At 44.0% G+C, this 20067-nt stretch overlaps 1 protein-coding gene across 1 annotated transcript in view; it reads right to left on the bottom strand.

The window, feature by feature from the left end:
- Positions 1 to 20067, bottom strand: part of ATP9A (ATPase phospholipid transporting 9A (putative)) — a 141682-nt gene that overhangs the window by 32319 nt on the left and 89296 nt on the right. The window contains exons 15-19 of the mRNA XM_060230781.1: positions 19485 to 19646; positions 8510 to 8602; positions 6536 to 6619; positions 4513 to 4683; positions 738 to 836 (exon numbers count right to left, since the gene is read on the bottom strand). Of these exons, the coding sequence (XP_060086764.1) occupies positions 738 to 836; positions 4513 to 4683; positions 6536 to 6619; positions 8510 to 8602; positions 19485 to 19646 (609 nt within the window). The remainder of the gene's footprint in view (positions 1 to 737; positions 837 to 4512; positions 4684 to 6535; positions 6620 to 8509; positions 8603 to 19484; positions 19647 to 20067) is intronic.

Here is a 20067-nt window from a genome sequence, read left to right as displayed (position 1 = left end):
GGAATCTCAGCAGGGTATGATGCCATACAGTCCACTGTCCAAAGCTACCATTTTCTCCAGCAAAACCAATCTCTGGAGATCAGCTGTAATTCGAGAAGATCTCCAGGCCCTACCTGGAATTTGGCTACCCTACATTCATTCTAACTTGTGAGCAGAGCATTCTTTCTGGGAGTGCCAAGTGTTCTCTAGAAAGAGGTTCCTGGTCCCCTCCCAAAACAACAATACCCAGCAGTGTCTTTCCAAACCAAAGGGCAGGGAAGAGAGAAGCCATGACATTTAAACTGCTTTAAGCAGAGTTTTAGAAAACAATCAGAGAAGCGGAATAGGACAAGGCCCTGGCCCACAGATGCAGCCTTTTGCGCTCATGTTTATCACATTTGTTAGCAAAGAGTTTGTTCTGCGTTTTGCCATCTTTAAGAAGATGCTTCAGACATGATTGCAAGTGATTGTGCCTGCAGGAAAGAAGTCCACTGATGCCAAGAAACTTGGAAGGAAAGAAGGGCTATGTTTTCAGAGTGTCTCTTTCCCTCTACATATTTCCAAGTTCTGCGCACTCATCAGATGGCCATAAGTGTGGTGGAAATGCAAGAGCTGATCTGAGAAAGATGAGGTTTGTGCAGTATACTGCAATCTGATTCTAACTGTACATTGAAGCTGGTGTCAAGTTATCCCCCTTGATTCATAAGGCAGCTTCCAGGACAAGTGCTAAGTAAACTAGTTTTGTTCATATTACTCACCAATCTAAATATATGAATGTCCTGGGTCCTGGTGACCAGATGTGCATTCTTCGCCGTACATGTGGCTGTTTCCAATTTATCCCCTGTGAGCATCCATACCTACAAGAGAACCATATTTAAAATGTCTCAGCCTCAAGAACAGCAATCAGAAACCATTTGGCTAAATGAAAAACAAAATGGCAAACTTGCACTCAAAATATACACCCAGATCCTGCAAGGTGTGCTGTCTTCCAAACCTATAAAAGCATGTCAAGCCATAAAGGATGGATCCAGTACTGTTGAGGCACACTAGTGGGGTAGTGGATTTTCCTTGCCTCCTAGCAGCTGCCTGAAAGCACTGAAAAGGTGTAGCCAGGTAAGGGGAACTGCCTTGGAGAAAAAGCTCTGCAGGGTGGACCACTGCAATGAGAATGGGGAAAGTGTGTGCAACCCCTTCTTGCCCCTTTCACCAGTGATACTTCCACTAGACCAAGCAGGGCCATTTCACCCGGTTTCTTATCCTCACTGGAAATGTCAGGGTTTCGTGGCTTTTATGTCCCATTAAATTTCCTCAGTCCAGCACTCCGACTGCCACTGCTACAGTGACTAAGAACAGGCAGAGAACAGATGTAGCCAAGCTGTTCTGAGTAAAACGAACAGGGCCTTGAGGGCAGTTCTGAACTGGATCCTAAATTTCTAGCTATTACAAAGCTAGGCACACAGAGTCTATATAATCTCATGCTTTCTAAAAGGCTAATTTAAACTGGCAAACAACAAGCATTAAAACTTGCCTTCCCTACCATATCACAGCCAAAACCAGCTCAAATAAAATAATTTTCAAACTCTGGGCTTGGTATGGGAATCAAGAACTTCAACACACGATTCCTTTATATGATGCACCATCTGGTGGCCATTTCAAGACAGGGATCCAAAACCTCATGTTTGTAAACTGGATCATACAAAAGGCCTCAGACCAGCTGAAGGGAACAATTTTTGTCCCATTTGCATTCAGTTAATGCACACTAACTTGATAAAAGGCTTGGAACACCATCAAGTTTGGTTGGCAAGGCTAAAGAGAGGACGACTCATTTACAGCTGACCCATTTACTCTTAACGAGGTATAATTTTCTAATGCTGCCCTTTGTAAAAAGCTTCCTGCATGCTGTTAGCTAGCACCAGTTTAGCACAGCTGTCTCTGCAATGTGCTGGGTCATTTTTTTTTACATGTGAGACACTGTCTACTGCCAACTGGAGTAGTGCAATCAAAAAGTGTATTACTTCTTGCTGTGGATTGGTTCTGAGTTAATACATTACCTTTCTTTTCACTGAATGTAAAAAAATCCCTGTAAAAATCTTTGCAAAATTGTTCACCAAGGTCGGATGTATGCAAACAACTCTGCAATATGCAAACTGGAAGCCAGTAACACCCTGTTTGGTGTAGTGAAGTGGGCGGACTCTTATCTAGCAGGACTGAGTTTGATTCCCCACTCCTCCACTTGCACCTGCTGGAATGGCCTTGGGTCAGCCAGAGCTCTCACAGAATTGTCCTTGAAAGCGCAGCTTCTGGGAGAACTCTCTCAGCCCCACCCACTTCACAGGGTATCTGTTGTGGGGGGAGAAGATATAGGAGATTGTAAGCCGCTCTGAGTCTCTGATTCAGGAAGAAGGGCAGGGTATAAGTCTTCTTCTTTGGACATTTTCAGGGAACTGTTTCTATGTATTAAATTTAATAGTTATTTACTTACTTCATTTACACCCCATCTTTCCCACCCTGGGGGGGGGGGCCCAAACAGTTCCCATCCTCCTCTCCTCCATTTTATCCTCAGAACACCTCTGCAAGGTAGAGTAGACTGCAAGTGTGAACCTGACTCAAGATCATACAGTGAACTTCCACAGCAAAGTGGGAAATCTGAACCCAGGACTCCAAGATCCTAGTTTGACACGCTAACGACTGTACACACATTCTCTGTTGTGAACATAGCACTTTTTGACAGCCTTGAAACTACAACATTTTAATAGCTGGGGAAGAAATACAGTTCTTCTATGCTACTATGTCATATGAGACTGGTGTGTTGCTCACGGTCTTTCAAATGTCCCAGCATGTATTGGATAGTTCCTGTAACAAGATCAACAACATCCTTTTCCCATTGGCTCTCTCAATCATGCTACATTGTGACAATTCAACAGTATTTTTCTTAGCATGGACCTAATGAGTTCTCACAAAACTAAGAAGACAGGAAATCTGCTCTGAAAAAAAATGAACCTAGTGTCTTGGGAAAAGCACTACATATGTAAGAGGAGGAGATTGGATTGATACCTTCCCACTTCACTTGGAGTCTCAGAATGGCTTACAATCTCCTTTCCCTTTCTCTACCCACGATAGACACTCTGTGAGGAAGATGGGGCTGAGAGAGCTCTCTAAGATCTGACCCAAGGTCACACCAGCAGCTGCCTGTGGAGGAAAGGGGAATCAAACCCGGCTCTCCCAGATTAGAGTCCATGCTCTTAACCACGACACCAAACTCACTTAAAGTGGTCAAAAGCAGGGCTTTTTTTGTAGCAGGAGCTCCTTTGCCTATTAGACTACACCTCTCCCCCGATATAGCCAATCCTCCTGGAGCTTACAAGGCTCTTAGTACAGGGCCTATTGTAAGCTCCAGGAGGATTGGCTACATCGGGGTGTGTGGCCTAATATGCAAAGGAGTTCCTGCTACAAAAAGCCCTGGTCAAAAGGATTTTGAGGAATTAGATCTATGTAATGAATATCATGCTAAAACCAGTTATCTGTCGATTCGAAGCTTCAGGTGGGTAGCTGTGTTGGTCTGCAGCAGAAGAACAAGTTTTGAGTCCAGTAGCACTTTAGAGATTTTCGGGGTATGAGCTTTCATCTTGCCAAAGCTTACAGCCTGGAACTCTTGTCAGTCTTAAGGTGCTACTGGACTTGAATCTTCCTCTTCTTGTGAATCCAAACTGTGCCTAAGGATGTGGAATCCTCCTTTTTCCTTCCTAGAATTTCTTCAGCACTGTCTCCAGAGGGGGATTTATTTATTTTTATTTTATTTTATTTCTATCCCGCCCTCCCTGCCAAGGCAGGCTCAGGGTGGCTCACAACATAAAATCATAATAACAATTAAAACAATTATATTATAAAATCACAAATTCTACAGTTTAAAACAATTCAAATAGGTTTGGTGCTAATCTCATCAGATGTTGCATATTTCCGGTGGCAACGGCATTTCTCGAGGTTCCTACGATGTAGACTGCACGTCAATTAAAAGCCAGCCGGAAGAGTGCAGTCTTGCAGGCCTTGCAGAAATGAGCAAGATCCCGCAAAGCCCTCACTTCCTCTGGCAGTTGGTTCCACCGGTGGGGGGCTGCAACCGAGAAGGCCTTCTCTCTGGTGGTCTTTAGTTTGGCCTCCTTCGTCCCAGGGATTACCAATAGATTTTGCGATCCAGATCGAAGTACCTTCTGGGGAACATGTGGGGAGAGACGGTCCCTAAGGTTGGCAGGTCCTAGGCCATATAGGGCTTTAAAGGTAATAACCAGCACCTTGTAACGAATTCGATACACTATTGGCAGCCAGTGCAGTTCCCGCAGCCCCGGTTGTATGTGCTCCCACCTGTGAATACTCAAGCAACCTGGCTGCCGCGTTCTGCACTAGCTGTAGTTTCCGGGTTCGGCACAGGGGCAGCCCCAAGTAGAGGGCATTACAGTAATCTAACCCCGAGGTAATCGTAGCATGGACCGTATCGAAAGCAGGATGGGAACTGTTCTGTTCCTTGTTTTGCCACACCTTGATGCCAGCATTCCTCAGTGTCTCCAGTGTAGGCCTGACATCCGTCTGCAGCTGATCCTCTACTCCAGTCAGACACAGCAGCTCCATCTCCATCTCTAGGCTCTCTATCACGGTTGCTACCTTCAGGGACCGGTCGTGGACACTGAGCTTGGCCTGGATGTAACGTGCCTGAGAGGCCACAAGAAAGAGATATCCATTCGCTAGCTCAAAAACCACTCTCACGTGGGTGCAAAGTACATACAAGAAAAAGCAGGCATGATTCCAATGGCCAACTGCTACAGTTAGGGGTGGAATTCTAGCAGGAGCTCCTTTGCATATTAGGCCACACACCCCTGATGTAGCCAAACCTCCAAGAGCTTACAAGGCTCTTTTTTTTTTTTTGTAAACTCTTGGAGGATTGGCTACATCAGGGGTGTGTGGCCTAATATCCAAAACAGCTCCTGCGAGAATTCCACCCCTGGCTACACTGATTGGCCAACGCAAAACAAAGAAGACAGAGAGAGAATGCTCAAAGTTGGGCCTTATTCCCCATTCTGTTGCCATTATATTTGTATGTAGTAACCAAAAGAGTAACGTGGAAAAGTGAAGCAGGAACAAAGCCCAAAGGCATCCACGAAAAACCAGCCTCAATTATGAAAAAATTAACAAATTTATGCAAGTTACTTCCTACATAAGCAGACGATACTTCTTATAAATACAAATACAATATAGCCCGAACCCAAAGTCCTTTCATTCAATGCCAAAGTTCATTTCTTTGTGATGGAAGTCCGGGGAAGACCTTAAGCTGTGAAGTAGGAGTGCGATGCTTAGACAGTCCTTTTCAGCAAAGACAGGTGTAAAGACGATAAGCAGTACAGCAGCGCAATATCGCAACAGGGAAGCGCATATTCAAGAATTATTCAAGATTGGTGAAGGTTTGTATGTTTGCTTATATGTTTAATCCAATTCTGTTTTTAGCTTGCTGGTGGTTTCTTGACATTCTCTTTTGTGCAGCTTGTTAAAGCCTCATGTGAAACAGGGCAATATGCGCTTCCCTGTTGCGATATTGCGCTGTGCTGCTTATCGTCTTTACAACTGTCTTTGCTGAAAAGGACTGTCCAAGCATTGGACTCCTACTTCACGGCTTGTTTAAGGTCTTCCCTGGACTTCCATCACAAAGAAATGAACTTTGGCATTGAATGAAAGGACTTTGGGTTTGGGCTATATTGTATTTGTATTTATAAGAAGTATCGTCTGCTTATGTAGGAAGTAACTTGTATAAATTTGTTAATTTTTTCATAATTGAGGCTGGTTTTTCATGGATGCCTTCGGGCTTTGTTCCTGCTTCATTATATTTGTATGTGGCAGAGACACACACACAAGAAATCCTCCACCAACATGCTTCTAGTGCCGGTAAGAAAAGAAGCACAGCAGGAAACACATTTGTGGAGCAGCCCATGTGGCTTTTTTAAAACATTCTCTCCTTCCTCCTGAATCCAGCTGTGTGGGGAGAAGCCGTGGCTCAGTGGTAAGAGCCTCTGTTTGGCATGCAGAAGTCCCCACTCATCTCCTGTAGCCATGTCTAATTTAGCCACTTTGTCCCTAGGACTAAATTGTCAATAGATAAGCTGTATAGTCGTTGCGCTAAGTAATGGGCCTCTTAGATGTGGCACGATAGCTATGCATGTCCCCATCTTTAATTTGTACATGGACTTCTGCACATCTGGACAGATAAATATCACCACTGTAACTATCCCTGAAAGTCTCTATTCCTCACCACTATTTTCCTAGTCTCTTGATTGTGTGGTTGCATATGTGTGACTGTATTCCTACATATTTTTCTAAGTAAACATTTTAAACTATTTAAAATCTGGAGTCTTCTTTCAGGTATTGGACCTCCGTATTATTGGTGAGAGAACCCTGCTCCAAAATAGCTCTACCTAAGTCTACCTCTTGCTAATTCCCCCAGCAAAAAGAGGAGACCCCAAGCAATTCTGGTAACAGATTGAGCATTGGATCAAATATACTCTATAGCCCTTACCTCAAAGTCTTGATACTGTTCTTCGGTCAGGGATTTCTTGGCTACTACAAGGACCCTGAGCCCTTCTCTTGCCATGTTGCCACACTGCCAAGGGACAAAAGATATTGCAAACAAGGTCAGGTGCTTTTTAGCAAGCTCCCCCAAAGTCATATTTATAATCAAGAATAATTAAAAGAAAGAGGGAAACTTATTAGAACAGAAAGGGAACACATGCTTTCTGAAGCTTTCAGATAAAGCACATGGCGCAGGAAGAGGAGGCAATTTACATTTCAAGATTTTGCTGTTGTACTGAACCGACTGCCCCAATATTGTTTTTATACTCATGCAAACATGATTTGTCAGAGATAAGAGGCAGATGTCACAAGCAATAGACCCAATGGTCACTTTCCACAGGAAGAGTTGCTAGGTTCTACATAGCATGTGAGCCAGTTCTCACATTATGGCTTCCACAAGGGAGGTCATAAATGTGTCATCTTGTGACACAGTGGTGGTTACCGCTGTGATGAGGGCTACCAGACATTACAGCTTCCGTGTGGAGTTACCAACATGCAGAAATGCATCCACCAGCTTCCCATGGGACCGCAGCATTTGATCCCAAAAGAGAAGGATAAAGAAGTACTTTTCTCCCTTTCTCACAATACTAGAAGTTGTGGGCACTCAATGGAATTAAGGATTGGTAGGCTTAAAACAGATAAAAAAAAGTACTTCATCCAAATCAACATGTGAATTCACTGCCGCAGGGAATGGAGGTGGCATAGACAGCTTCAAAAGGGAATTGAATAAACATATAGAGCAAAGGTGGCCAACGGTAGCTCTCCAGATATTTTTTGCCTACAACTCCCATCAGCCCCAGCCATTGGCCATGCTGGCTGGGGCTGATGGGAGTTGTAGACAAAAAAATCTGGAGAGCTACCATTGGCCACCCCTGATATAGAGTAGAGATCCATCAGTGGATATGAGCCAATAGATACAGATGGAACACTCTGTCTGGGGCAATGATGCTCCATATTCTTGGTGCTTAGGGAGCAACAGTGGGATGGCTTCTAGAGTTCTTGCCCCACTGGTGAACCTCCTGACAACTCTGGGTTTGGGCTATTGTGTGACACAATGAGTGTTGGACTGGATGGGCCACTGGCCTGATCCAGCATGGCTTCTCTTATATTCTTATGTGACACAGAGTGTTGGACTGGATGGGCCACTGGCCTGATCCAGCATGGCTTCTCTTATGTTCATAAAGTCAAATGATGAAATAAACAAAGCATGCCTGATGTACCAAAATTCAGTGGGTCTACCCAAATTATACCTGCAGAACATCTTGATATCTATGAGCTCCAATTCTGATGCAGAAACTTGCAGGCAATAGCATTCCCAGAACAAAAAAAAACAATATGCAAGTCTTAAGACTCTTCACTTCTTAAGTCTAAAGTCTTTATTTATGCTCTTTATAGTCTGCTTTTGTACAGGGACTCAAGGTGGATTATATGCAGTGAGTGAGTATAATCAACAAAATGGGACTTTCAATAACCATTGCGTTAGGATTGTAGACGTCTGGAAGCACCAGAAAGAACTGAAGCGAAGTATTAACATAAGTGTACAGAGATTATCTAATAGGATCCTACTATAATAAGCTGTACAAAGCAGTTTAGACCACAGACCCAGTCATTTATCCAGTTTGTGAACCGATCTGTACAGTACAAAAAGCAACATCCAGATGTTCCACAAATGGCTGTACATAAGAATACCATTGTTTTAAAAATACGTTTATATTCAGCAGTTCCTCGGAAAGCTAAAAGTCCTTACAAGGGCAGGCTCAGTGGCCTTCCACCTAGGCACAACGGGCCACACTTGCTTCATTTCAACAATGCTACACTGATAGCCACTCCTAGACTATTCCATAGACTGAAGACACTTGGATAGCCACTCACTGGCCTAATGCAGATTTCATAATGAATAATCTATTGGACCATGCCTTACCTCTTCTTCCAGCCAGTCATTGTATTGAACAATGCCAGCCATCACCACATCAGCCCCTTTCATGTAGAAAGTTATCTCTCCTGTGGACTCATCCTGAAAAAGGCAGAGGGACGAGACAAAAATATAAATGTTCCTTAAGTTACCTATTTGTACACAGATTGGTAGCGTGATCTGTCACAACAGTGCTGAAAACATGAACGGCACTCTGGGAAACACCCTCATTTGGCCTGAAGGCCTAGTTCTCACAAACCACAGATAAGGTGGTAAGGCTGCTTCTGGACTACTCCACTTCAGGCTGTAGGTGAGGTACTTTAACTTGTTTCTCCAGGCAAAAGCTCTCCCTCCACAAAGAGAACAAGATGGTAGGGAGAAGAGTCGTAGACTCCCCCGTGTCCTGAGATGGCATTTTCATATACGGCAGGAAGAGTTTTGTATGGAGAAGCACTGATTTGTACAAAGCTTTGTCCAAAGTGGTGCCATCAAGGAACAGGTTCACCAGTTTGCCTGCTGTTTGCCAGGCCTGCGTCACAACTACATGTGATGTTTTCTAAAGCCCAAGGCTAACGTCAGATTTCCATCAGTCCGCATGGGAAACAGTCCCTCCTTTTCCTCATTCCAGGCATTTTTATGACCTGCAGAGAGCATTACACTTCCTCATACTTAACCCTTAAAAAGCTATGCATGTATGTGGTGTTGGATCCAGTGATTCTCTGTTAAGCAAGAAATCTCAGGAGAAAAGAACACCTGGGGAAGGTTCCTTCAGTGAGAGGAATCCAGTCAGTAGCTCAAATGTTCAGAACTGTTTTAAAACATTGCCCTTGATTTCAGATCACATTATGAAGAGGCTGAAATCCCAAGCTAAATAGTACCACAGACACAACTGGGTGTTAGAGGTCAGCCGAGGCAGTCACCACAGGCAGTGAGGAGGGGGTAAAGAGCTGCTGTCTCTGCCTCCCGTTCTACCTTCTGCCTCTATTCAGGAGGCAGGGAGAGAAGGACTTTACCTTCTTCTCCATGTCTCCCAGCCCTTTCTAAAAACAAAGAGGCAGTGCACATATGGCTTGTAGGACTTCCTGAAATCTCGTGAGGTCTTTTCCTGTTGCAAGACCTTGGCTATCATTCTGATGTCCTGTATAGGGCCTATGTAGCCTGCTGCAGTGTTTTAGAGATAGCTGGGAAGAGACAACGAGAAAGATTAACTGCTTTAGTTATCAGGGAGAAGCAAGAGCAGCCTCGGGTAGCAAGCTGCTTTAACCTGGCAGGAAGAGCTGTAGTAATGTCTTTCTGAGTGATGCTTGTCCAAGTGTTCGGGAATTCTGAAGAGGAAACATCACCTCTGGGGGTGGGGGTGGGGTAACCAAATACGCTTTTGCAGATTCAGTGCCAATGATCGCCTCTTTCATTACCCCAGTGTGAATTTTGGTGGAATTTCATTTTTAAAAGTCCCGATAAATACTAGAAATGAAACCTCAAGATTTCAGAAAGTCTAAGGTCCCCAATCTTTTTGCACTTACAGACACCCTTGAGATTTTAACACAGGATAGTGGGCGCAGCTGCAAAATGGCTGTCACAGGAAGTGGAGTTGGCCACAAAATGGCTGCCATAGCTCATCCTCCCCTCTCTTAAGGAAGCATAAACTATTTCTCAAACCCAGTCAGCCCCCCTTCCCCAAGATAAGAACATAAGATGAGCCCTGCTGGATCAGACCAATGGTTCATCTAGTCCAGCATTCTGTCTCATAGTGGCCAACCAATTCCTCTGCAAGATCAACAACAAGACATTGAAGTCGAGGCCTTCCCTTGAGGATGCCTCCTGGCTTAGTAGCTCTGAATGTGGGGATTCCCCTCAAACACTACGGCTAATAGACACTGATAGATCTATCCTCCAGGAATCTAGTTAACATCCTTTTAAAGCTGTTTATTCCTGTGGCCATCACTACATCCTCTAGTAGTGAATTCCACATTTTAATCACTCTCTGTGTACAGTAAATAGTATTTCCTTTTAGTCCCTCCTAAACCTACTGCCCTTCAGCTACATTGGATGCCCTGGAGTTCTTCCGTTTTGAAAGAGGGAGAAAAATTTTGCTTTGTCAACTCTCACCACCTCAAGCATAATTTTGCAAACCTCTATCACACACACACCCTTAATTGTTTCTTTTCTAAACTGAAAAGTCTCAGACTCTTCACCCTTTCCTCATAGGGAAGGTGCTCTAGCATTCTAATACAAGGGTCATACAAGCAGGTAGTAGGCCTCAGACTTCCAAAGATCCTGTCCGCATCCTCAGACTGAATAAATGGAAAAGTATCCCAAACAATTGGGCAAATTGGAACTCTGGTACCCTCTGACCCATCAACCATAGCAACACCAGACCTATCCTGACAGATCGCCAAGTACCCTGGGTAATTAAGAGAGGTTAATCCCTCCTCTAGCCAAGTCTCAGTGATACCTGCCAGGTCAGCTGTCTCCTCTAGGATTAAATGGCTGCTCTTCTTCCTGTGACTCACCTGGCACTGAGCGGCAGGACTTTATGAGTTGTTGATATGATCATCAACATCATTTTGTCTGAAAGAAGAACCAGAAGAAGCAACAAGCATGCTGTTATCTGCTGTCACTTTCCCTTATTTGACCTATTCTTCTCCTAGGTAATTAGAGTTAAGTTTGCTTTGCCATTGAAAACAATGAGCTTATGTATCCATAGCTCTGCACTGGATTATGACCAAAGACTTTGGTGCCCACTGCATAAACCAGGGGTGTCAAACATGTGGCTCAGGGGCTGAATCAGACCTCCAGAGGGTTCCTATCAGGCCCCCGAGCAACTGGCTGTTGTCTGCTTCCCTCTCCCTCTCTCTTGCTTCCTTCTGCATCACAGCTTGCATTGCCAGGCTTGCTCAATCATGCAGGAGCTGCAGAGCAAAGTCTCTATTTTCTTCATTGGCTGAGGTTCCTCCCTTGAAGAGGAAGGAGGAAGGGAGAGTTTGCTTTGTCAATCTCTCTCAATCGCACAGCAGAGCTACTGAGCCAAGCCTCTCTTCCTTCTATTGGCTGAAGCTCCTCTCCCTCCTGGTCCTCTGGGGAAGGAAGGAAAGAGCCAGAGCTTCCTTTGCCCAGTTCCCTGGATCCCATGAGAGAAATACAAAGAATGCACCTTTAAGACAAATGAGTGCTAACATTTTAAGTTTAAAAAAAAAAAAAATCTTTGTGTTTGTCTATGTCCTTTATAAAGTTTATATGTTTGCTACCTTATCTTAAACAGGTACACACATGGCCGGGCCTGACTATCTCAGATTCAGCCTTCATAACAAATGAGTTCGACACCCCTGGCATAAACATTGAAAGTCTTTAACTATATGCTGTACTTCCTCCTCAGGAACAGTGCTGGGTGAAGTGGAGAGGCATCTTTTGAAGTTCTGCTCTTCCTACATGTGTTTGGGCCTGATTTGGATGAGGGCCACAAAGAGACTTTGCTTAGACCTTACTCTCCCCCAACCTGTGCCATTTTCTCATTCTGAAATGGCCCTCAGGAGAGCTATTTATCCCGTTATGGAAATGTAATAAGTAGATCAGTAGTACATGTGGCTTCTGGTGGGGCAAACAACACCCCCTGGTTCTGTTACAGGTCAAGAAAACAGGATGGGAGGGAAGGTCTAAGCCCTGGGAAGCTCAGAACTTCAGAACTTGTCTCTGTACCTAGCTTGGAGATGTATCTGCTGTAACAGGAAGCTAGGTCCCAGGTGACAGCAGTGCATAACCTATTTCTGCAAAGAGGTTTCTTGAAGGTCTATGATGGTATACAGACTAGCAACAGAGGCTGGAAAACAAACACACATTCTTAAAATAAAAAAAGACCTCTGGCATCAGTTAAGGTAGATGTTTGCGTATTAAATGATTTAAACAGTTAAGAAGTGTTTAACAGCTTTTCAGTAGGAAACTGAACAGCGGCTCCTCTTCCTGTGGTATAGAGCTAAGCTTTAAGATAGTTTAGATCTTTTGTCCAATATAAATACCATATCAACTATCTCTTTGCATTAGTCATTTCCCCTCAACAAGTTCAGTAGGAGGTTAGCACATTCCCATGTTATGGTAAGATTACTACTATAAATCTGCAGAAGGATTTGCCACTTGCATTGTTTCTCAACCACCACTTTTTCCACCATGGTCTGATTTTGGCCAGAGTTCAAAGGCCTTTCGCTCATGCCTTCTACACATGACAATAGCGCTCTCTGAATTGCAAAGAAAATAATTGCAGAGAAAATGGAAATTTTTGTGGTTGAGCAGATAGCTCCTTACTAAGGGCAGACAACAGCAACAGTTTGGCCCTCTGACTACAACAGGACTTCTTAGAATTAGAGAAGGAGTTAAGGAATCTTTAGAATTCGAGGGGATTTTTTAGGAAGTTGCAGGGGTGGAATTCTAGCAGGAGCTCGTTTGCATATTAGGCCACACACCCCTGATGTAGCCAATCCTCCAAGAGCTTACAAGGCTCCTTTTTTGTAAGTTCTTGGAGGATTGGCTACATCAGAGGGTGTGGCCTAATATGCAAAGGAGCTCCTACTAGAATTCCACCCCTGGGAAGCTGATATTGCAAAACCAAAAAGGGAGACAAAAGTCTTGCACTTATTTCTCTAAATCTTTTTAAACTAAATCTTGGGGGAAAGCCGACAGGAGATGAAATGTCTCTGGTTTGGGAGGACTCATCTCAAAGAGATGAAGGGTTAGCCATTACTTTTCTGCTGGGTAATGGATCAGAGTTGTCCACCGAGATGGTGACAAACAGAATGGACTGCCTGCCAGAGTCTCGAGGCGGCAGGAGGAAGATGGCGGGCCTAGCTTGCCTGGGAAGTTACAGATGTTTGTACACAAATGCTAGAAGTGTTCAAAGTAAAATTGGTGAGTTGGAATGTTTAGTGTTGGGAAAAACATAGACATTGTGGGAATTTCAGAAACTTGGTGGAATGAGGAGAATCAGTGGGACACGGTGATTCCTGGATATAAGTTATATCAGAAGGATAGGGAGGGAAGGGTTGGAGGTGGGGTGGCTCTGTATGTCAGAGAGGGCATACAGTCCAGTAAGACTGAGGTCAGAGAATTAGATTCCCTTCTATAAATGCTTTGGGTTGAAATAGAGGGCCCAAAAGGAAATTTAACTATGGGAGTTTGTTATCGCCCACCAAATCAAAAGATAGAGGTTGATTATAATATGATGGAAGGCTTAAAGATAGTGGCTAGACGTAAAAACTGTGTCATCATAGGTGATTTTAACTACCTGCAGATTGATTGGGTCAATATGTGTTCTGGTCGAGAGAAAGAGATTGAGTTTCTAGATGCTCTTAATGACTGTGCTATGGAGCAGATGGTCTCTGAACCTACCAGGGGTGGGGTGATCCTGGATTTGGTCCTAAGTAATGCCCAAGACTTGGTGAGAGATGTAAAAGTGATCGCACCGCTTGGGAGCAGTGACCATAACGTTATTGATTTCACCGTTTGTATAAATAGAGAGTTGCCCCAAAAGACCAGCACAACCACGTTTAACTTTAAAAGGGGTAAATTCTCTGAGATGAGGAGGCATGTGAAGAGGAAACTGAAAGGAAAGGTAAATACAGTCAAAACCCTTGGGGAAGCTTGGAGGCTATTTAAAACTACAATCCTAGACACTCAGATAAAATATATGCCACAAGTTAGGAAAGGCACAAACAGGTATAAGAAAAGGCCTGCATGGTTAACAAACAAAGCGATGGAAGCTGTAAAAGGTAAGAAGGACTCCTTTAAGCGGTTGAAAGCTAGTCCAAATAAGATTAATAAAAGGGAACACAGGATGTAGCAAATCAAATGCAAGACTGTGGTCAGGCAGGCAAAAAGGGACTATGAGGAGCATATTGCCAAAAACATAAAGACCAACAATAAAAATTTCTTCAAATATATTAGAAGCAGGAAACTAGCCAGGGAGGCAGTGGGGCCCTTGGATGTCCAAGGGGTCAAAGGATTACTGAAGGAGGATAGGGAAATGGCTGAGAAGCTGAGTGCATTTTTTGCCTCCGTCTTCACTGTGGAAGATGAGAAGTGTTTGTCTGCTCCAGAACCACTTATTTTGGAAGGGGTGTTGAAAGACCTGAGTCAGATTGAGGTGACAAGAGAGGAGGTCCTACAACTGATAGACGAATTAAAAACTAATAAGGTCCAGATGGCATACATCCAAGAGTTCTGAAAGAACTCCAAGTTGAACTTGTGGATCTTCTGACAAAAATATGTAATCTTTCATTGAAATCTGCCTCTGTTCCTGAGGACTGGAAGGTAGCAAATGTCACCCCTATTTTTAAAAAGGGTTCTAGAGGAGATCCAGGAAACTACAGGCCAGTCAGTCTGACTTCAATACTGGGAAAGTTGGTAGAAACCATTATCAAGGACAGAATGAGTAGGCACATTGATGAACACGAGTTATTGAGGAAGACTCAGCATGGGTTCTGTAAGGGAAGATCTTGCCTCACTAACCTGTTACATTTCTTTGAGGGGATGAACAAACATGTGGACAAAGGAGACGCGATAGATATTGTTCACCTTGAATTCCAGAAAGCTTTTGATAAAGTTCTTCATCAAAAGCTCCTTAGTAAGCTCGAGAGTCATGGAGTAAAAGGACAGGTCCTCTTGTGGATCAAAAACTGGCTAATTAATAGGAAGCAGAGAGTGAGTATAAATGGGCAGTCTTCGCAGTGGAGGACGGTAAGCAGTGGAGTGCCGCAGGGCTCTGTACTGGGTCCCATGCTCTTTAACTTGTTCATTAATGATTTGGAGTTGAGAGTGAGCAGTGAAGTGGCCAAGTTTGCAGATGACACTAAATTGTTCAGAGTGGTGAGAACCAGAGAGGATTGTGAGGAACTTCAAAGGGATCTGTTGAGGCTGGGTGAGTGGGCGTCAACGTGGCAGATGAGGTTCAATGTGGCCAAGTGCAAAGTAATGCACATTGGGGCCAAGAATCCCAGCTACAAATACAAGTTGATGGGGTGTGAACTGGCAGAGACTGACCAAGAGAGAGATCTTGGGGTAGTGGTAGATAACTCACTGAAAATGTCAAGACAGTGTGCGATTGCAATAAAAAAGGCCAACGCCATGCTGGGAATTATTAGGAAGGGAATTGAAAACAAATCAGCCAGTATCATAATGCCCCTGTATAAATCGATGGTGCGGTCTCATTTGGAATACTGCGTGCAATTCTGGTCACCGCACCTCAAAAAGGATATTATAGCATTGGAAAAAGTGCAGAAAAGGGCAACTAGAATGATTAAAAGTTTGGAACACTTTCCCTGATCCAACATGGCTTCTCTTATGTTCTTCCTGAATGTAACCAAAGTCTAGAGCCGAACCTGAAAAATGAAAAATCACATGACTTGCTCTGCTCCATGGGGTCCCCAAGTCTCCTGGAATTCCATATCCCTAGCCCCCTCCACGGGCTCTTAGATGCATACAGCTTGTGAATCCCATCCCTTAGGGCTTCTCCATAATGCATGAAATGGAATGTTTCTCTATCATCCTGCACTCACATCCAGAAGATGCATTGCCCACCCAAAACACATCGGGAGGATGTGTATCTCCACTGCTCATGGGAACTGTTCTGTCTTCTACAAAGGTATGGAGCTTCTCGTTGCTAGGAAATATTCAAAAAGGAAATGTTCCTATGTCCTGCACGTCTACATACCCAGAGTAACAACTGATCTTCTCCTTTCACAACTATGATGCAGCCTGCTGAAATTCTCCCAGACACGTAACACCCCCCCCCACCAAAAAAAAGAAAGAAAAGCCTTCCCAGCTCAACAGATCCAGCAACATTCTGGTCCTCTCTCTGTATTAACTAGCAGGAAGCTCCTGAAATCCACAAATATCCAATTGTATAAGCAACTTCACTCTGGAAATTCTGGTACCCAGGTGGCCACGTCTGTGGTGAGATACAGAGCCTGACATTTTAGAACAGATTCACCAGTGTATACAGGCCACAAATCTATAACAGAAGGAGAAAGTTAGGGGCTGATGTAGATGATGCAGCCCCATGGCTGGTTGAAGGAGACTCACAGCTCAGAGAAAACGGTTTGCATTTGGCAACTAAGGCAGCTGGGTCCATCCTCCTGAATCCACCAGGGGCTTTGCAAAATAGCTTGGTGACAGTCATGGCAACTGAAAGGGTTGCCAGGTGCCGCAAACAACATTCATTAGCGGGATGTAAAATTGGCCACCTGACCCTGGAATTCTTCTAGCTGGAGATAAAAGTAGCCAGGCAGAACAGTCTGTTGAGAACTGCTTCTGAAATAATGTTAACGAGACCTAGTGGTGATAGCCAAGTCTCTGATCCAAAGCTGGATACTGCTTGGAATTCATTCTCTCTCAGTCTCCCATATTAGCTTACCATTCATTCATTCATTCATACATTCATTCACTCACCACTTATAACCTGATCCAAAGCTGGATACTGCCTGGAATTCATTCTCTCTCTGTCTCCCATATTAGCTTACCGTTCGTTCGTTCGTTCGTTCATTCATTCATTCATTCATTCATTCATTCATTCATTCATTCACCACTTATAACCTGATCCAAAGCTGGATACTACCTGGAATTCATTCTCGCTCAGTCTCCCATATTAGCTTACCATTCATTCATTCATTCATTCACCACTTATAACCTGCCCTTCCCTTAATGGGCTCAGGACTGGTAACAACAATCAATAAATAGCCTGCTTCAGCAGGAAGGGCGGGATATAAACGGAACTATTTTTTAAAAAAAATACAGAGTTAAATTAATTCATATAGTAAAACAACCAAACATTCTAAAAACCAAATGCAGATTCTGCAGATGGCAATCTCAAATTATATCCACTCCTCCCATGCATTCCCCAGGTGGTATAAGACCAGATGACGTAGTCCTAAGGTAGTGGGTCAACTTTACAGAATGATTTCAGGAGGGCCGCTGAAGCAGGGAGGCCACAGGTTAATAAAAATGTCCACTGCCTCAGTTGAAAGCCTGGTGGAACAGCTCTGTCTTACAGGCACTGCAGAACTGCAACAGTCTCTGCAGGGCCCTAATCTCCACTGGGAGCTTGTTCCACCAGGAAGGGGCCAGGACAGAGAATGCTCTGGCCCGGATTGAGGCTAAGTGGACTTCTTTTGGACCAAGGATTACCAGCATATGTTGATCCATGGAGCGTAAAGCTCTGGGGGGGGGGGTATACCACTCCAATTATCTTCAGAGGCCTTGTTTCAGGTGCCCCCCCAACCAATGCTAGACAGGTGGTATCATTATAAAGGCCTTTTTGGTCATGGGGCCAGAACTCTGGAACTCCCCTCAGCCTGGGAAATTAGTCTGTTTTTTTGCAATGTTTTGATGTCTGCTGCCTAGTGTAACCTATTGGGATGGAAAGGTAGCACTGAAATGTTTTGAATAAATGAAATATGTAAGAAAAGGATTATAATGCTGACCCAAATTGGCACGGTTATTGTAAAGCTCAAAACCAGTGGTCTTCAGTCCATGGGCTGAGACTTGCAAGACCCTAAAGAGCAAGCATTTTTTTTCCTTGCTGCCTTCCAGAAGGACCTGCCCAAATACCAAGGGTTCTACCACATTTCTCAACTCTCGTTGCATAACTGCAGAGAAGACTGGCAGGCCAGCAAGGTGAGGACACTCAGAGATGGACAAGATTCCACCAGAGCTCTCACTACATCTGCATCTCTGGGTACTTGTGTTTCATGCCCCCAGCCCTTTCTGCTCATAGCCCTTGCTTTGTCACCTGGCTCCTCTTCTTCTTGTTATGAGATACTGCCATGACTTTCTGTCACCTGAAAGCAGCTCAGTGGGTTGGGTCTGGAAACGCTGGATGCCACTGCGCAAATGGCGTCATTCATGAAGTTAGATTCAGAGGGTCGCTGAGTTGATCTTCAGTAGAACAGCTAGATTTGGGTCCAGCAGCACCTTAGGGACCAAAAAGGGGTTTTTGGGGTGGGTGGGTGGAATGAGCTCCTTTTGACCCTGTAATGAATCTGGTGAAGAGAGCTCTCAAAAACCTATACCCCCAAAATGTTGTTGGTCTCCAAGGTGCTACTGAACTTGAGTCTGGGTCAGGGGTGGCCAAACTGTGGCTTAGGAGCCACATGTGGCTCTTTCACACATATTGTGTGGCTCTGGAAGCCTTCATTGTTTTGTCAGCCAGCTTGGGGAAGGCATTTGTCTTTTTAAAACACTTCTCCAAGCCAAGCCAGCCGGTGGCTCGGTAGAATGCATTTAAAGTCAAAGTTGCTTTCTTTCCACTTCTCCCTCCCCCGATCTATTTTCCTTCCTTCCTTCCCTCCCTCCCCCAAACATCTGACATTCATGTCTTGCAGCTCTCAAAAATCTGATGTTTATTCTAAGTGGCTTTAGGTTAAGCAAGTTTGGCCACCCCTGGTCTAGGTGTATTCTTTATAATACAAATGCTGAGATTTCTTATTCTAAAACAAAAAGTAAACTAGGGTTGTACCAAATAATCAGACTGCCACACAAATCAACTTGTGTGCAATTGCAATTTTTTTTTTAAAAAAGCACTGCACCTCATCATCTGAAATCAGATTATTACATTCACCCAAGTCCAAAATTATGTTCTATTGTATACATGAGTGGTCCTTCTTTCGCTATCAAGATGAAACATCTGTCAATTCATTCTTTTCATTGTATTTGAACATTACAAAAACAATACCCAAAGCCATTGTGTTTCATTGATTGGTTACAAACTGCTGAAAATACAAAAGCCACAATATTCCCACAATTCTTTGTATACAGTTGCTAACGAGAACCTTTCTCTGGGGTTGCAGTTTATAGGGCACAAACACGAGCGGCTAAACAGTGCTGACCGTGGTTCCATAGTTTTATTGGCTGAAAGATCTCAGTAAAAACTGGCCCTAAATCTAGAGACCGCTTGTCATATTTGCATTTTAAGACTGTTATTGTGAAGCTGAATGCAACTCACCCGGACAATGATCCCCATACGTTTACTTTCGTAGGTGAATGGGAAGATCTGCAGAATGGTGTAATTTAAGATGTGGCCACCAGGCGTCCTCAGCTGCACAGAAGACTGATCTCTGCCGACGAGAGTCAAGCCAACGCTCTCTGTCCACTGTACCAGGGCCACCTAAACAGAAGAGAGGTCACAGGTCAGATAGACTGCTGAGCTCTGAAGTTCAAAGGTCATGCAAATGAAACAGGAGGGAAGGGGGGGAGAGGCAGAGGCAGAGAACAAAGTTGCTCAGTTCTTAATGGAACATTTTTTTACCCAGCAGATTTCATCTCCTGCAGCCCTGCTGCTGTCAGAAGTGTGTTTACCCCTTCACTGCCAGCATTTCACCCAAGGTGCTTTGGTGTTAAATCTGGATTTTGTTGCTGCTGGTAGCTCCGAGCATTGAATTCACAGTGCAAACAACTTGAATTTTTTTTTTCTACAACTCAATATGATTCTGAGTTGGAATATTCTTACAGAAACAGAATATGCTTTAGTGCTTCCTTATATATTGCAAAGGTGTATGGGATAAGGTGACCAGCATGGCTTGTGTTAA

This window comes from Heteronotia binoei, chromosome 2, assembly GCF_032191835.1.
Source record: "Heteronotia binoei isolate CCM8104 ecotype False Entrance Well chromosome 2, APGP_CSIRO_Hbin_v1, whole genome shotgun sequence".
In the NCBI taxonomy this organism is placed as follows: Eukaryota; Metazoa; Chordata; class Lepidosauria; order Squamata; family Gekkonidae; genus Heteronotia; species Heteronotia binoei.
Note: the sequence above shows the minus strand (reverse complement) of the source record. Positions and strands in the feature narration are given on the sequence as shown.